General features: G+C 34.8%; 1 protein-coding gene across 4 annotated transcripts in view; it reads right to left on the bottom strand.

Moving 5' to 3' along the window:
• Positions 1 to 1,121: 1,121 nt before the first annotated feature.
• The window catches only part of Zc3h6 (zinc finger CCCH-type containing 6), a 72,648-nt gene continuing 59,961 nt past the window's right edge, over positions 1,122 to 13,808 (bottom strand). For all 4 annotated transcript variants that reach the window (XM_013072100.3, XM_021257962.2, XM_021257963.2 and 1 more), the window contains 6 exons: positions 13,085 to 13,196; positions 11,197 to 11,306; positions 10,535 to 10,788; positions 8,814 to 9,325; positions 8,279 to 8,512; positions 1,122 to 5,572 (listed from right to left, as the gene is read on the bottom strand). In XM_013072100.3, coding sequence (XP_012927554.2) covers positions 4,095 to 5,572; positions 8,279 to 8,512; positions 8,814 to 9,325; positions 10,535 to 10,788; positions 11,197 to 11,306; positions 13,085 to 13,196 — 2,700 coding nt within the window. In that variant the 3' untranslated portion in view covers positions 1,122 to 4,094. The remainder of the gene's footprint in view (positions 5,573 to 8,278; positions 8,513 to 8,813; positions 9,326 to 10,534; positions 10,789 to 11,196; positions 11,307 to 13,084; positions 13,197 to 13,808) is intronic.

Consider the following 13,808-nt stretch of genomic DNA (forward strand, 5'->3'; position numbering starts at 1 on the left):
CCAAAAGAAGCAGGTTAACTTGAGCTTTCTTATAACAGCAGATACTGTTGGTAAGTAATATACTCAAACAGAAAACCTCAGCAATATAGCAAGTGAGCCACTGAAACTGGTTCTACATTAAGCTGCTGGGAAGGTCGGGAGGGGGGCATTACATAAATGCTAAATCCTAACACATAAGTGAGGAAAAGAGCTCTAAACATTTAGACTCTGTTTGGTTACATTTGTCAAAACTTAAACTTTAAATTAAATCTAATTTAAACTATAGCTTTCTAATGCTTATACATTCTACTGTACTTAATTTTGAACATATTATCAAGTACTGCCAAAACCTTTCTGAAAACATACTCTTCATTCTATACATTCACAGAAAGTCCGATTATTTAAGGCTATAGAGTCCCTTTTAGTGTGGGCTGCCTGACTGACAAACAGTCCTCTGAGGTACAGCCTTCACCAAGACCAATCCTGTGAGGTGGAGCACTTGGCACAGAAGAATGAACTCAAGGAAAATATCTCCACCATAAGATTCATGTCATGCAAATGGAGAATTCTGAAAGCTCCTCCAAGACCTCAGATTTCAATCCCTAGGAACTTTCTAACTTCTAATTGCCATTAACTAAAGGAAAACAATACCTTTAACAAGTACGTGGTCACTGAGAAAGACCTTGGTGCCATATCCCTGCAGACATACCAAGGGGCAGGAGTTAATATACCTGTTGTTTCTGAGGACAAATGGCTCTTATATTTAGATGAGTTGGACACTTTGTCCACACAGGATATGATTTAAGCAAACACATCTTGCAACACGGACTTTCATAACATTTTAACCCTCTATCAATATCCAACCTATATAAAATAGGCAGAGAAGTCAGATCTGAAGAGACAAAATAAGTCTATATAACTACAGAGTAGGAAAATCTTGTGTATTTCAGACACACCATTATTTAATGATATTGCTAATTTGATGGGTTAATATTTTCTCAAACTTCTCAGGAAACTTTATTGTTGTGACTTCAGTGCACATCATCTGAAACTTCGTAAAACTGGTAGACCACACACACTTGTGTCATGTCATTTTGCAATTTGTACAATACGTTCCAATGAGAGCATAATAACAACATCTGTGAAAGTTATAATGCAACTTTATATTTACAAGTACTTTACAAATAATTTATTCCTCCCTACATAAAACCTATGATCAATCAAAATTATCCCATTTCACAGATAAACTAGAAACCAAGATAAACTGTGTAGAAATCAATTCAGAGTAAGAATGAGTTTACTGTCTTTAAACTTCCATCTTTTCGATTCAATCCTCAAGCCCCGCCCCTTTTTCCTAATTTAGTCTATAACAAGATCTCTTTACTAATCAACTATTCTTCCACTTTTAAAATAAGTATCACTATCAAGAAATACTACAATTTAAAATCTCATGGAAAATTAAAAAACAAACAGAAACCTAAGCAAACATCATTCCATAATTAGGCTGCTTTGACTTGCAGCCTAATTCTGGGATTTGGAGCATTTAGCTCAGAAAGACAAGAGTCCACTCAGAACTAGATCTACTTGCTTAGACCGAGAATGAAATCATTCCAACATCTGATTTGTCATGAAATCATTCCAACATCTGATGTGTCTTCAAGATTCAGAACGAAGTCCTAACTAAGAAAATGGAAAGCAGTTGCTAAATCTAAATTATTATGATCTTCAGGTATCCCAATTCAATACTATGATATATCCCACTCTATTCAACATCAAAGTAAACAAGTATAAAACCTGTGCTGCAAACAAGAATGAATAGTTAAGAGGTATGTTAACTGATGAGCCCACCCAGATTCTAAGACCCAAGTTATTACTATTATCTCTAAATGTGTAGCTTCCAAGAATAAGGACACTTTTCTGTCTGGTAATGCAAATTACATTCCATAAACATCAATCCACCTTTACAAAAAGCTTATACACTGGGGAAAATAGCTATTTGTTAATTTTCGTGAAAAAGTAGGGAAAAGGAAGAATATTAATCTACATCGACAGGTTCTGACAGGTTTCTAAGCTAATGCTATCTTAATTTAAAAAATGATAAAGAGCAATCATTTTAAACAAAAACTTTCACATAATATACATTATCATATTTGAAAATAAATTCAAACTTTCTCATAAGATAGCCACTATGACCTTAGTTGACACAATAGAGACCCAAGAATACTGAATAAATGAACATTACATAATTTTCCTTAGTGAGTTTTAAACCTTACTTTTTATCATATCGTTACATTTCTTTTAGTAATGAAAAATGAACTTCTGTTAAGAGTTTGGATTATATTTTGGTCTTTAACAAGCCAAATTATCTTCTTTGTATCATATTTGAAATGTAAACAGTATTACTAAAGACAATAGTAAAATACATGAATAAAGTAAATATTTGCTAACATTTTCAATTTACTAAAATTCAACAATTTCACTGATTTCTATCCTGATAAAAGAAATTATGCTACTTTGGAATACATTTTTATATCAGTTTATTCTATTTTGTTGACTTTTCACTTAACATTAAAATTCACTGGAGCAATAAATCAGAAAATACTTAATTTGGTGGCTTTAACTATATATTTTTTAACCCCAAAATGTTAGCCTTAGCCATTTTAAGCAACAAATAGAAACAAAATTATTTTGCTGTGTATTTTTAAAATCACTTCTCAAGGGTAAATGTTTTCATCCAAGGACTGATTTTTTTTTTTTTTTGGTACCGGCGATAAAACTCAGGACCTTGCACTTGGGAGGCAGGCACAGCGACACTGAAGCTAAATCCCCGGCCCACGAGGACTGATTTTATCACCTATTTTGTCTTTTACAATGAAGTGCTCCTTTCCAAATTACTTATTGGACTTGTTACTAGCAAATATTGTCATATACCTGCAGTTCAAGAAATCTGTATACTGTAATACATTCAATTATAAAAGAGTTGTCACTATGTTATACTGTAGTAAGTATACAAGGATGAATACAAGTTATGTTCCATAAAATGCAGGTTCTAATCAATTTAGGCTTCCAAAAGAGGACAGTAAATATTTAAAATACCAATAATTCCCTTTATTATACAACACCACTCAGGTGAGATCTGAAAGAGATTCTTTATTAGTAGCCATAAAATTGACTATATCTGCAATCTCTGTGTTTTCTTGCTAGTTAAGAAAAAATATAGAACCTAGACATTTAAAAATTATCAATGTAATAATCAGTACAGATTCACTGATCTCCTAAAAGTTTTTTAAAAATTGCCAAAGTTAGGATGAACACATCATTTGAAAAAGTAATATAAATTATGTTGCTAAAGACAAAAACACTGAAATACATAAACATCACAATGTAATACAGCAGGAACTCATAACTATTATGAAAAATTAAATTTAAAACAGTATGTTAGAGAAATTGGGAATTTTTCATTTTAGCAAAACATTCTATTTATATACCTCCAACTTCTATGATACAGTATACAATAAAATACTTTAAAAACATATAACATTCAAATGCTTCATTTACACAAATAATATTGCCAATACTAATAAAATTGATGCCCTTAAACATGAACTGCTCTGCTAATTGTGATTTCAAAATGTTTTCTGAACTTCATTTTATATTTTAGTTAGCAACTGGCATTACAGACTAATCAGCTCTGTGCTGACAAAAAGAGGGTCCTAGTCAAAATACTGTTTCTCAAAAGTAATGTGTATCATATTGCTTGAAACTAAACTATAGAAAAGTGATAACTGTTTATCTAAACACTGGTTATGAAAGACAACTGGGATGTATTCAGGCAGAGTGTTGAGTTCATGATGATTTATTTACAATAAAAGTACTTTTACTGAAGCTAACATGATATATAAGTTTCTATGTCAATTACTACAGTCTCAAAGTTATAAAAATATTATATAAAATACCACAGGCTTTACAGGATATAACTTCATGTGGTTCTGATACTAGCAGCTGAAAAGTGTTTATAATTTAAAAATAAATAAACTATAGAGGTAAACCAGTTACAAAACAGTAGAGGACTGCATATTCACAAGAGTGAAAAGAACTGCTTAATTACACAACAGCTAACAAAATGGTGAAGCAGTTGGATCAAAAGTTTTAAAAACCTCTTTCAGAGATTTGTCATCTGTTTCTCTACTGGAATCATTCTCAGGAGTTGGGCTCCCCTGTCCTGGCTGCCTGGCCTGCCTTGGATCACTGTATTGGGGTCTAATTAAGCCTGTTAAGGCCTGAATAGGAAGACTGTGCACTGCTGGGACCTGAACCTTACCAGAACTCCGGAGAATATCTGCCTGTGTGTCTGCTGGCACATCAGCAGTGACTTCCATGCTTGGAGTGGTTTTCTGTGGTAGGACTGCTTCTCCAGAAGGCTCATTTTTATCACTATTTTTTAAAGTACCACTTTTTTTCTGGCTCTCTGTATTTTCTCCTAAAGAAACTGGTGCTAACTCTGATGTAGATGATGAACGCTGCTCCCTGGGGTCATACAAACTAATACCACTAAGAACTGTACTTGGAGTTCCCAGTGGAAGGCCAGTTGAAGATGAGAGTTTAGGAGCGTAAGGAGGCAGAGTCCCAGAACCAGCATTGCTAGTTATTAGCCCTGGGGGCTGCGAAGCAGCAGTGCCTGATTTGGCCAAATGAGGGACACTCTTTGATGTATGTAACTCCTTCGTAACCACTTGATGAGACTCTACATTAGGCAGTCTGTGAAGCCTAGGATCAAAATTCTTTTGCAGCCTAGGATCTCCTAATTTACTTCCTGAACTATGTAAGTCTCCAAATTGATCTAAGTAGCCTTCTCTGTTTGTTGGATTAATTTTGGCTTTGGCTGCTAATTTTGAATCAATGGAAGCTATGTTTTGGTGAAGATCACTTTTCATATTCCATAACCTACTGAGCCTCTGGTCAGCTATAAGAGGGGGCAGAGGTAAATTGATTGAAGATACTGGATCAGGCTTAGGTAAAGGTACTGGAAGTAAGTCTTCTGGAGCCCACACAATGTGTTTTGCAAAGTTGGGTTTGGTTAGGATAATGTCCATTTTAATGTGACTAAACTGTCTCAACTGTGACCTTGGATCCTGGAGCATTATACCAGGTGGAGAATCCAAAGGTATTAAAAAAGCTTTTTCTCTCAGTTCTCTTTCTGTGTCTTCATCTTCATCATCTCCTCTTTTGTGTTTGATGTTAGGGCTAGTATTTGCATGATGTAAGTCAAACTTTCCTCCACCAACAGAAGAGCTTCCATGACTACCATTCCCTCTTACTTTTCTGGGATCCCACACAAGCCTAAGATCCACTGGGACAGACTCAGAAGGTTTTCTACTGACTTGCCTTGAGATAGTCCTAAGTCTAGGGTCAACAACTTGATTTCCTTTAATTTTCTCTTTAGCAAGTCTTGGATCAGTAGGAATGCCGAGTTCTGTAGAAGGTTGCTGCTGATTTCTTAAGGTTTCTGTTTGCTTCTGTAATGTTTTCAGTATTGACTTGACACTGCTTCCTTCTTCCTCTTCACTACTGGAATACCAGTTAACTGTATCATCTAAATGCAGACAAAAACTTATTGTAAAGAATGAAGCATTCATATTTGGCCTTAATTAAGATTTTTAAAAAACATACTGTTTCTGAAATAAGTATAGTCTAACTTCAAGAAAATCAATGATAGAAATGTCAGGTTTCAATATGGAATTAGATAATATGTGGTAAGATAATTATCAATTCAGTCATTATACTCTATATAAGAACTGGTGAGATACTGGAATATGTGTTAACATACTTCCAGTCAGAGAAAAATCAGGACCTTTCATTTCAAATGTCAAAAGGAAACTCAGAAGTGTATGTGTGGTATATACGGCATGGCTGAGGGCAAAAATACTCCTGGAAAGGTATTTTAAAATGTTTAGGTCTCTTAAATTCAAGCAATCATTTAGCTTCATAATTCTGAATTTATCAAGATAATATGCTAAAACATATACTTTTTGCCTTATTTCTATGCCTTATCCCTAAAGTCTATTTACCCCTAGCATGTTAGACACAATTTTAAGAACAACAGTGGTCAGAGATCTTCTCTCTAGTAGGGTTAATGAATTACAAACTGGTGCTTCATGAAGGTGATTTTATTTCTCCATTAAAGCATATACAGGATGGCTCTGAATTGGCCATGAGAATATCTAACCTTCACATTCCAGTGAAGATCACATTACAGTGATCTGTAATCACTCTCCCTTCCCTTTTCTCCCTCCACCTCTCAACTAAAATATCTTGGACCAGTGGCATATATAGTACTAGATATTTTCATTTTTAGCTCATTTTCACTGCTCACCAGTATGTTTCTACTACATGAAACTTTAGTGTCACAGGATTAGTTTTAATACAGCAGTGCTATGTGGTTTAAAACAAACAAAAAGTTTTACTCAGATCTCAGTGTCTGAAAAAACTACTAGATACTAGCTCTTTTTTCCTCTTTTGACATCCAGGAAACCTAGAGCTGGATGTGTAATTCACTTTTACCTCATATTATTTCTCACTTCTATCCTTGCTTTATTTTCATTTTCCTATTAATATATTTTATAAGAAGTCACATCTTTTTTTGAACAAGCAAATATAATAACACAAGCAGAAGAGTAGAGCTAGCTCAATTAAAAAAACATTAGATAGGAAATATAGTTAACAGCTTTTTATCAAAAAAGAAAAACTGCAAGAGCATTAAAATTTATAAAAAATATAAATAAACCTAGCTATTCAAGATTATTTCTGTATCAGAGAAAACAAACTTCATAGATCACTAATTATGTATTGTAGTATATAATTTACATCATCTAGAAGTTTTAAATTTTCTTGTTTATGAAAAAAATAAGATTTTACAGAGATTACCATTAAAATAGTTATTTTTTAAATTAAGTTTTTTATGACTTAAAGAAGTAAATTTAAATTGTATAAGAAATTGACTTAGGGCTGGGGATGTAGCTCAGTGGTGCCACACCTGCCTCACAAGCACAAGGTCCTAAGTTCAAGCACAAGGTACCAAAAAGAAAAAAATGACTAAAGAAATTGACTTATTAGAAATCCTTCAAGCCTGGTGTGGTGACACACACCTGTAATCCCAGCACTTAGGAGGCTGAAGCAGGAGGATCACAAGTTCAAGGCCAGCCTGGGCTACACAGTGAGTTCAGGGCCAGCCTGAACTACAAAGGGAGACCCTGCCTCAACAAAAATCCTTCATTTTTCTGTAATGTTTGGTAAGAGCTAATATTACCTTCTTTGAAAATGTCCACATATAATGTTCATATAATAATGGCAGCTACTTAGACTTATGTAGTTTCACATGGTTATTCATAATTTCATGTTTAAGAGTGGCCAAACACATCAGTTTTGCAATTCATAGAAAGAACTAAATGTTTTTATTGTTTTGTTTTGTGGGTTTTTTTTTTTCTGAGACAGGGTCTTGCTTTGTAGCTCAGGTTCCCCTGAACTTACTATGTAGTCCAGGCTGGCCTCGAACTTACAGCAATCCTCCTGAGTGCTGGGATTACAGGCATGCACACCATGCCCAACAAGAACTAAATGTTTTAAACATTCCTCATCCTTAATTGTTTGCCGTAATTATTAATATTAAAAAACTAGGACAAATTTACTCTTTCCCTGTAATCGTTTTATATTAAAAATAGTATTTCTCAGCTGGGCATGGTGGCATGCCTATAATGCCAGCACTCTGGGAGGCTGAGGCTGGAGGATTGCAACTTCAAGCCCAGAGCGGCAATTTAATTACTTAGTGAGACCTTGTTTCAAAATTTTTAAAAAGAGGGACTGGGATGGCTCAGGGTAAGGCCCTAGGTTCAATCCCCAGGACCCGTCAAAAAAAAGGTATTTATTAATAATATGGCAGAAGTATGCACACTAGGCTCTTATAAATTCAGTCATAACTTCATTATTATGAAGTAGGGCTAGAAGTCAAAATTCCCAAACTAGAATGTGCTTATTTCTTGTCCTATTTCTTTTCTTCCTACAATAGACAAAAGGCTAATTGCTTGCAAGTCTGCCCAGCTAGGCCCTGAACTCTAGCTTCAGATATATTAACTGTTTCAAGTTAAACCTCCTGCAATGAAATTATTAAAGCATTAGTGTCACTGAAGCCAAAAGCGATGCTAAGATGATGGGGGCTATGAGGTAAACTGCAAGAACAGATAGTTTAGATTTTCATATTTTAACCTCTTCAAATAGCTAAGATACAATTAAAGAGCTGACACACCTTCTTCCTTGCTTGGTGCTCTACGAGGTTGGGCGCTGGTTGGTTCTTCATCTTCTTGGTATTTCTGAGTAAGTCGGACAAAAAGAGCTCTCTGCACTGCAGGGAGGAGCCCTGGGGCTGGCACAGAGCTATGGCCTGTCATGTTGCCACTAGTGTCAGGCCCATTGCCCAGGTGAGGTGAGTCCTGCACAATGAGGGGCTGCTGCTGGACATATTCCCCATGCCACAGCCCATCTGCAGACATAGCAAAGGAAAGGAAAGACCTCGTTGAGCACAAACTCCACCAGAGGTGTAAGAAATTCAAACTATAATAGCTATCGCATTGGAGTCTCAAGTTACTACATAATTATAAAGGATTATTTTAAGTTATCTAAAGTTCTACTGTTTCAAAAGTTAAAGTTCTACTATTTCTATTGTTTTGGGGAAACTGAAAACATTTTAAGGTTTCAATTTCACTGATTTTATTTAGCTTTATTTCACACAGTCCTATCATGTTTTTAAACTATCTGTAACTTCTTTCAAAAGGTAAACTTACCATCAGAGTTATTGGATGGCTGAAAATTATGTACAGCAGGCTGTGAATAGTAATTATCATAAAATTCAGCTGGGTCATGCAGGGACTCATAACTGGTGTTGAGCTGCATTTCACCAGGAATTTGCTGGTATGCTGAACCTGGAGAGCAGTGATTCTCTCTAGGTGCTTTCATCACATGTCCTGGAAAGCCTGGGGAATGGTAAGCACCACTCATACATGGTGGTGTCAAAGGTGCATCCTGCTGGACAAGTCCTCCAGCTTGATTGTGAGGGCCTATGATTTCAGGTGGAACAGGTGGCAAAGGTGGGCTCTGTGGCACTGATAGACCAGGAGGGCCTGCACATGGGTGATGTCCAGGGGAGCCTGGATGCACCACAGGACTACTGCACCCCTGAGATACATTAGGTCCAGGACCTGGACTTGACCCAGAACTATACATATGTTGAGGATGTGGGCTGCTTCCCTGAAACTGTGGTCCTGGTGGTGAGGCACTGTTATAAAATGCTGGTGGTCTGTAGACAGAAAGAATGATATTTCTTAGTTCAAAGAGACAAACAAGAATGCCACACTCCTAAAGAGATACTGGTTAATTATGATTTTCTATATCCAACTAGAATATCATGTGTTTAAAAACTATGTATTCCATATCATCAATAGACAAAAATACTGCACATGCCTTTTGCTTTCATTTTAGCTTAGTCTCCTTACTTGATGCTTATAACCAGCTGTTCTAAAACTTACTCATTATAGATATTTTAGAAAAGACATAAAAGTAAAAAGATAAATAAGAATCACCTCTAATCCCACCACCCAGAGATAAATTTTTTGACTGATTCTCTCCTGGTCCTTTTTCTACATGGACTTTAAAAAAAAAATTAGAATCATACTACATAAATATACAACTTTTTAACTTCTAATGGGTTATTGCTGGCATATAAAAAGACTTAGTTGTTGAATGCTGTTTTCCTTTCCTGGTAGGCACCTTGCTAATTCATATTTCTAACAGTTTTGTCAGTTAATTCCTTTAGGTTTATTGAGGGAAATTATGCAAATAACAAGTATCTTTCTCCATTTCTAATCTTTATACGTTTTTCTTACTTCAATCACTAGAATCTGATACATAATACTAGCAAAAATAATGGACATACCTGTCTTAACTTTAATAGAAATACTTTTAATGGTTCACACTGATTGTGATGTTTACTACAGATTTACTGTTCCTCATCTACTGTGACTTCATCTCTGCCCTTAGTGTTCAAGGTTAAAGGAATAACCATGGGACATAGGGCCCAGGCGTACAGACCCTAGGAGATAAAATAGCAGGGCTGGAATAGTATTGTTAGAAAATGACAGTCTGGGTCCAGATTACCCAGAAGTTTTCCTCTAATATCCTAAGGAAATATTTTCACAAAGAACCAAATATGCTGGAGACATATGCAGTATTTGAAGGCATTTTCAGTGAAAATTCAGGCTCATACTCAGGTGGGAGAAATGTCATATCCATCCAACTGCCAGTGTCATTCAGGATTACTATGTTGAGAGGTTTCAGGAAGCAGGGGGTGGAGAGAAGAGCAAGGGGGAAGGAGCAGTCTCAGTACATGACAGACATCTGCTACCTCTATCAGATTAATTTCCACTCGGTTAATTTGGCACATAACTTACAGTATTTTAACACAAATTTTTAAGGAAAATTTGCTGCCATTTTAAAAATTTCAACTTACTTCTTCCCAATTTTATGTGCTAAATCCACAGTAGGTTTCACAACTATTTCAAAAAGAGACGGAATTTTCTTGAAATCATCAGAGAGATCTGCCTGAAAATCATCTTCAGGATCAGAAAAGGGAAAATGTTCTGGTGGGGTTGGCAGAAGCCCAACTCCTGGAGGCGGTTTGGGAAGAGGAGTTATACCACACTTTCTAAGTTCTTCTAATTCTCTTTCATCTTCATTTATAAGCTCTTCATCAGTATTCAACACCTAAAAATAATTGGTAAAGATTACTATTTCAAAGCAAGCTCTTTTCACATTTAAAACTGTGAAGACTTTAGTAAACAAGTTTTGTTAACAGAAAAATATTAAAATTTAAATGGATCAGGGAAAACTAATTCCTTATTTTCAATAAACAGAATGAGGTTTAAAGAAGGAATATTACTCAAAAGTAAATTAGGGTTTCTTAATGGCCGGGCTGGAATAAGAGCAAAATATTCCTAATCCAATAATTCTGTTTTTCCCATACAGTATACAGTATAAAAAGAATAAAACATAAAATAACAGATCTTCTATTTCTTAGCAGAATTTTACAAAATATGCTTTATAAAATATATTCAAGCCAAATGAATCTATGGAAAGACCCAAGAAAAATATTCAAGGTGCAAAACTACTCACTTTCTCCAAAAGTTTCTTTGTTTCTTTAGTCAGATCATCATGAGAAAATTTACAGTTGTCCCCTTGGTAACATTTTGCGCCACTATGATAGAACTTGCATGGAAATTCACGTATACAAAAATTATTAAGGAACAGAGCAAGTAAAATCAAAGACTAATTTTTTAGACCAAAAACCATAAGATTATTAAGTTCTAGAGATCTGATGTACAACATTGTAGCTATGGTCAATATTGTATTGTACCTTTTAAAAATTGTGTTAAGAAAGTAGATCTCATATTAAATGTTCTTACCACAATAAAAAATTGTGCTGGGCCGGGGATTTAGCTCAGTGGTTCCACTGCCTGCCTTGCATGCACAAGATCTCGAGTTCGATCCTTGGTACCAAAATAAATAAATAAAATAACCACATACCTGCTCTTTAAAAAAAAAATTGTGCTAACCAACAGGACTGTATTATCCTATATTGTACTTAAGGTCTTATAATCACAAATCAATTGGACTGTATTATTATGTATTACCCTGTATGTCCTACAATCACAACAGATTATTTTTTAAGGTTAAAGGGAATGGTTTTGATGCCTGCTGCACAAGCACAAGGACCTGAGTTCGATCCCCAGTACCAAAAAACAATGTATAATAGATAATGTGAAACAGGAAGAAAAGGTCTAAAAGGGAAAGGGAAATGGGAGGGGTAGGGGGAAAGGAAAAAAACATGAGAAAAGGAAAAAATGGAAGCAAAGTCTTTGTAAATAGGGAGAGGTGGAGGGGTTGAAGAGAGGGCAGGGGAATGGGGAAAAAAACCCAAGATATATCATGCAAAGGTACAAATTCCCAATGATGAATGTCATCATATTGTATGCCTAAAATGTACCAGTAAACATAATGAATAAAAAAAAGTTCAGTCTTTTCCCTTTCTGCTTCTTGATTTTGAGTCATTCTCCATTCTCTTGAGTTATAAAGAAATTAATTTAACTATACCTGGGCACACATTTTTTTATATTACAACTATGTTGACAGAAAATTCTCACTTCCCATTTTATTCACTTTTTAAATGTTATTTTTTAGGAGAAGACTAAAAATTTACCTAAAAAAATTAATGTGAAAATCTACTAAATATTACAGTGGGAAAAACCAGCAAAGCAACTTTGACATGAAGACAAATGAATCCATGGAACCAGACAGAAAGTCTAGGGGAAAAAAAGGTAATGTATATGTAAATATTCTATTTATGAGAGATTTTCAAACCTATAGGGAAAGCTCCACTAATCATACATGGCAGTAAGCAAACAGCTACATACCTGGAGGGAAATTAACATGGAAAGATGCACAATGTATGTATTTAAAACGTATCACTACTGTATATGATAAAATCCCCATTTTGACAGAGACAAGAGTACAACCTAATGTATATATTTCCAAAGAGAACATATAGTGTTTATCATTGGGTGGTAAGATTTGATGAGATTCATTTTATAATTTTCAATAATGATAATTTACTACTTACAAAGTTAAGTAAAATAAATGTCATAACATTTTTTTCTCAACTACTCTTTCAGAAAGTACAATCACTTGAAGTATTTTAAGCTAATTATATTACATATAAAGGACCTTTATTTCATTGTTTTCTCCCCAAAGCAAAGTAACTTCATTTCCCTATCATAGAGATTTTTTTTTTCCTCAAAAAGAAGTCACTGTATTTCTCTAGAGAATAAAAGTTAGTTTGTCCTTTTGAAGTACAAAGTCTTACTAGACTGGATTTATGTAATTTCTTGTTTTAAATTTGAAACCAACCAAGGAGTATCTAGCTTATATCTATGGTTTTAAAAACAGCAATGATTATTTGTATATTCTCAATATTCTTGTTTATATATATTTTAATAAAGGATATTATGCATATAAATGCAGTTCTCTCCTTTGGTACAATATCCCTGTAAATAAAATTTGCAGATCTCTTTTCTTTTCTCCAACTCTGCATCATGATCAAATTTACACTGATCTCCCTGTTCAAAAGAAAAAAAGAAAGAGGGAGAGAAAAAGAAAGAAAGAGAGAGAGAGAGGAAGGAAGGAGAGGGAGGGAGGGAGAACAAAATAACAATTTCATTTTCTTCATGGTGTTTCTCAGTGGACTTATAATCACTACTTGTCAGTCTTCAAATAATGGGCACAACAATCCCTTAGAATTCCTGCCCAGCAGGAGATGGAGCTGTGTGCAGCAGCCAGGCACCAGAGTGAGCAAGGCCTCAGAGCCACATCCCACCAGCCCTCATTATTTTTAGCTGAGCTACTATGAGAGCTTATTTAACCTTTTGGTGCTGTGTTTTAAATGGGGATAATAACAGTACAGTAACTATTTAATAGGATCACTGTTAAGGATTAAATCATTTCACACTAGTTGTACTTTGACTAGCCATTTGCTATACAAGTCATATTTGCCACAAGTATTAATATATTTGTTAAATAAAATATGATTTCTGAAAATTGTATTACTGTCCTAGAATAATCTGTATCATATAGGGCTAATGTACAGTACTTTCATGCAAGATAATATTAAAGAGCTAGTTTTATTACAAATATGAGAAATGAAAAATAACTCTAACAACTCCCCAAAATCT

The sequence above is a fragment of the Heterocephalus glaber genome, unplaced genomic scaffold (assembly GCF_053883595.1).
Source record: "Heterocephalus glaber isolate CG9 unplaced genomic scaffold, H.glaber_assembly_v1.0 deba00000470, whole genome shotgun sequence".
Lineage (NCBI taxonomy): Eukaryota > Metazoa > Chordata > Mammalia > Rodentia > Bathyergidae > Heterocephalus > Heterocephalus glaber.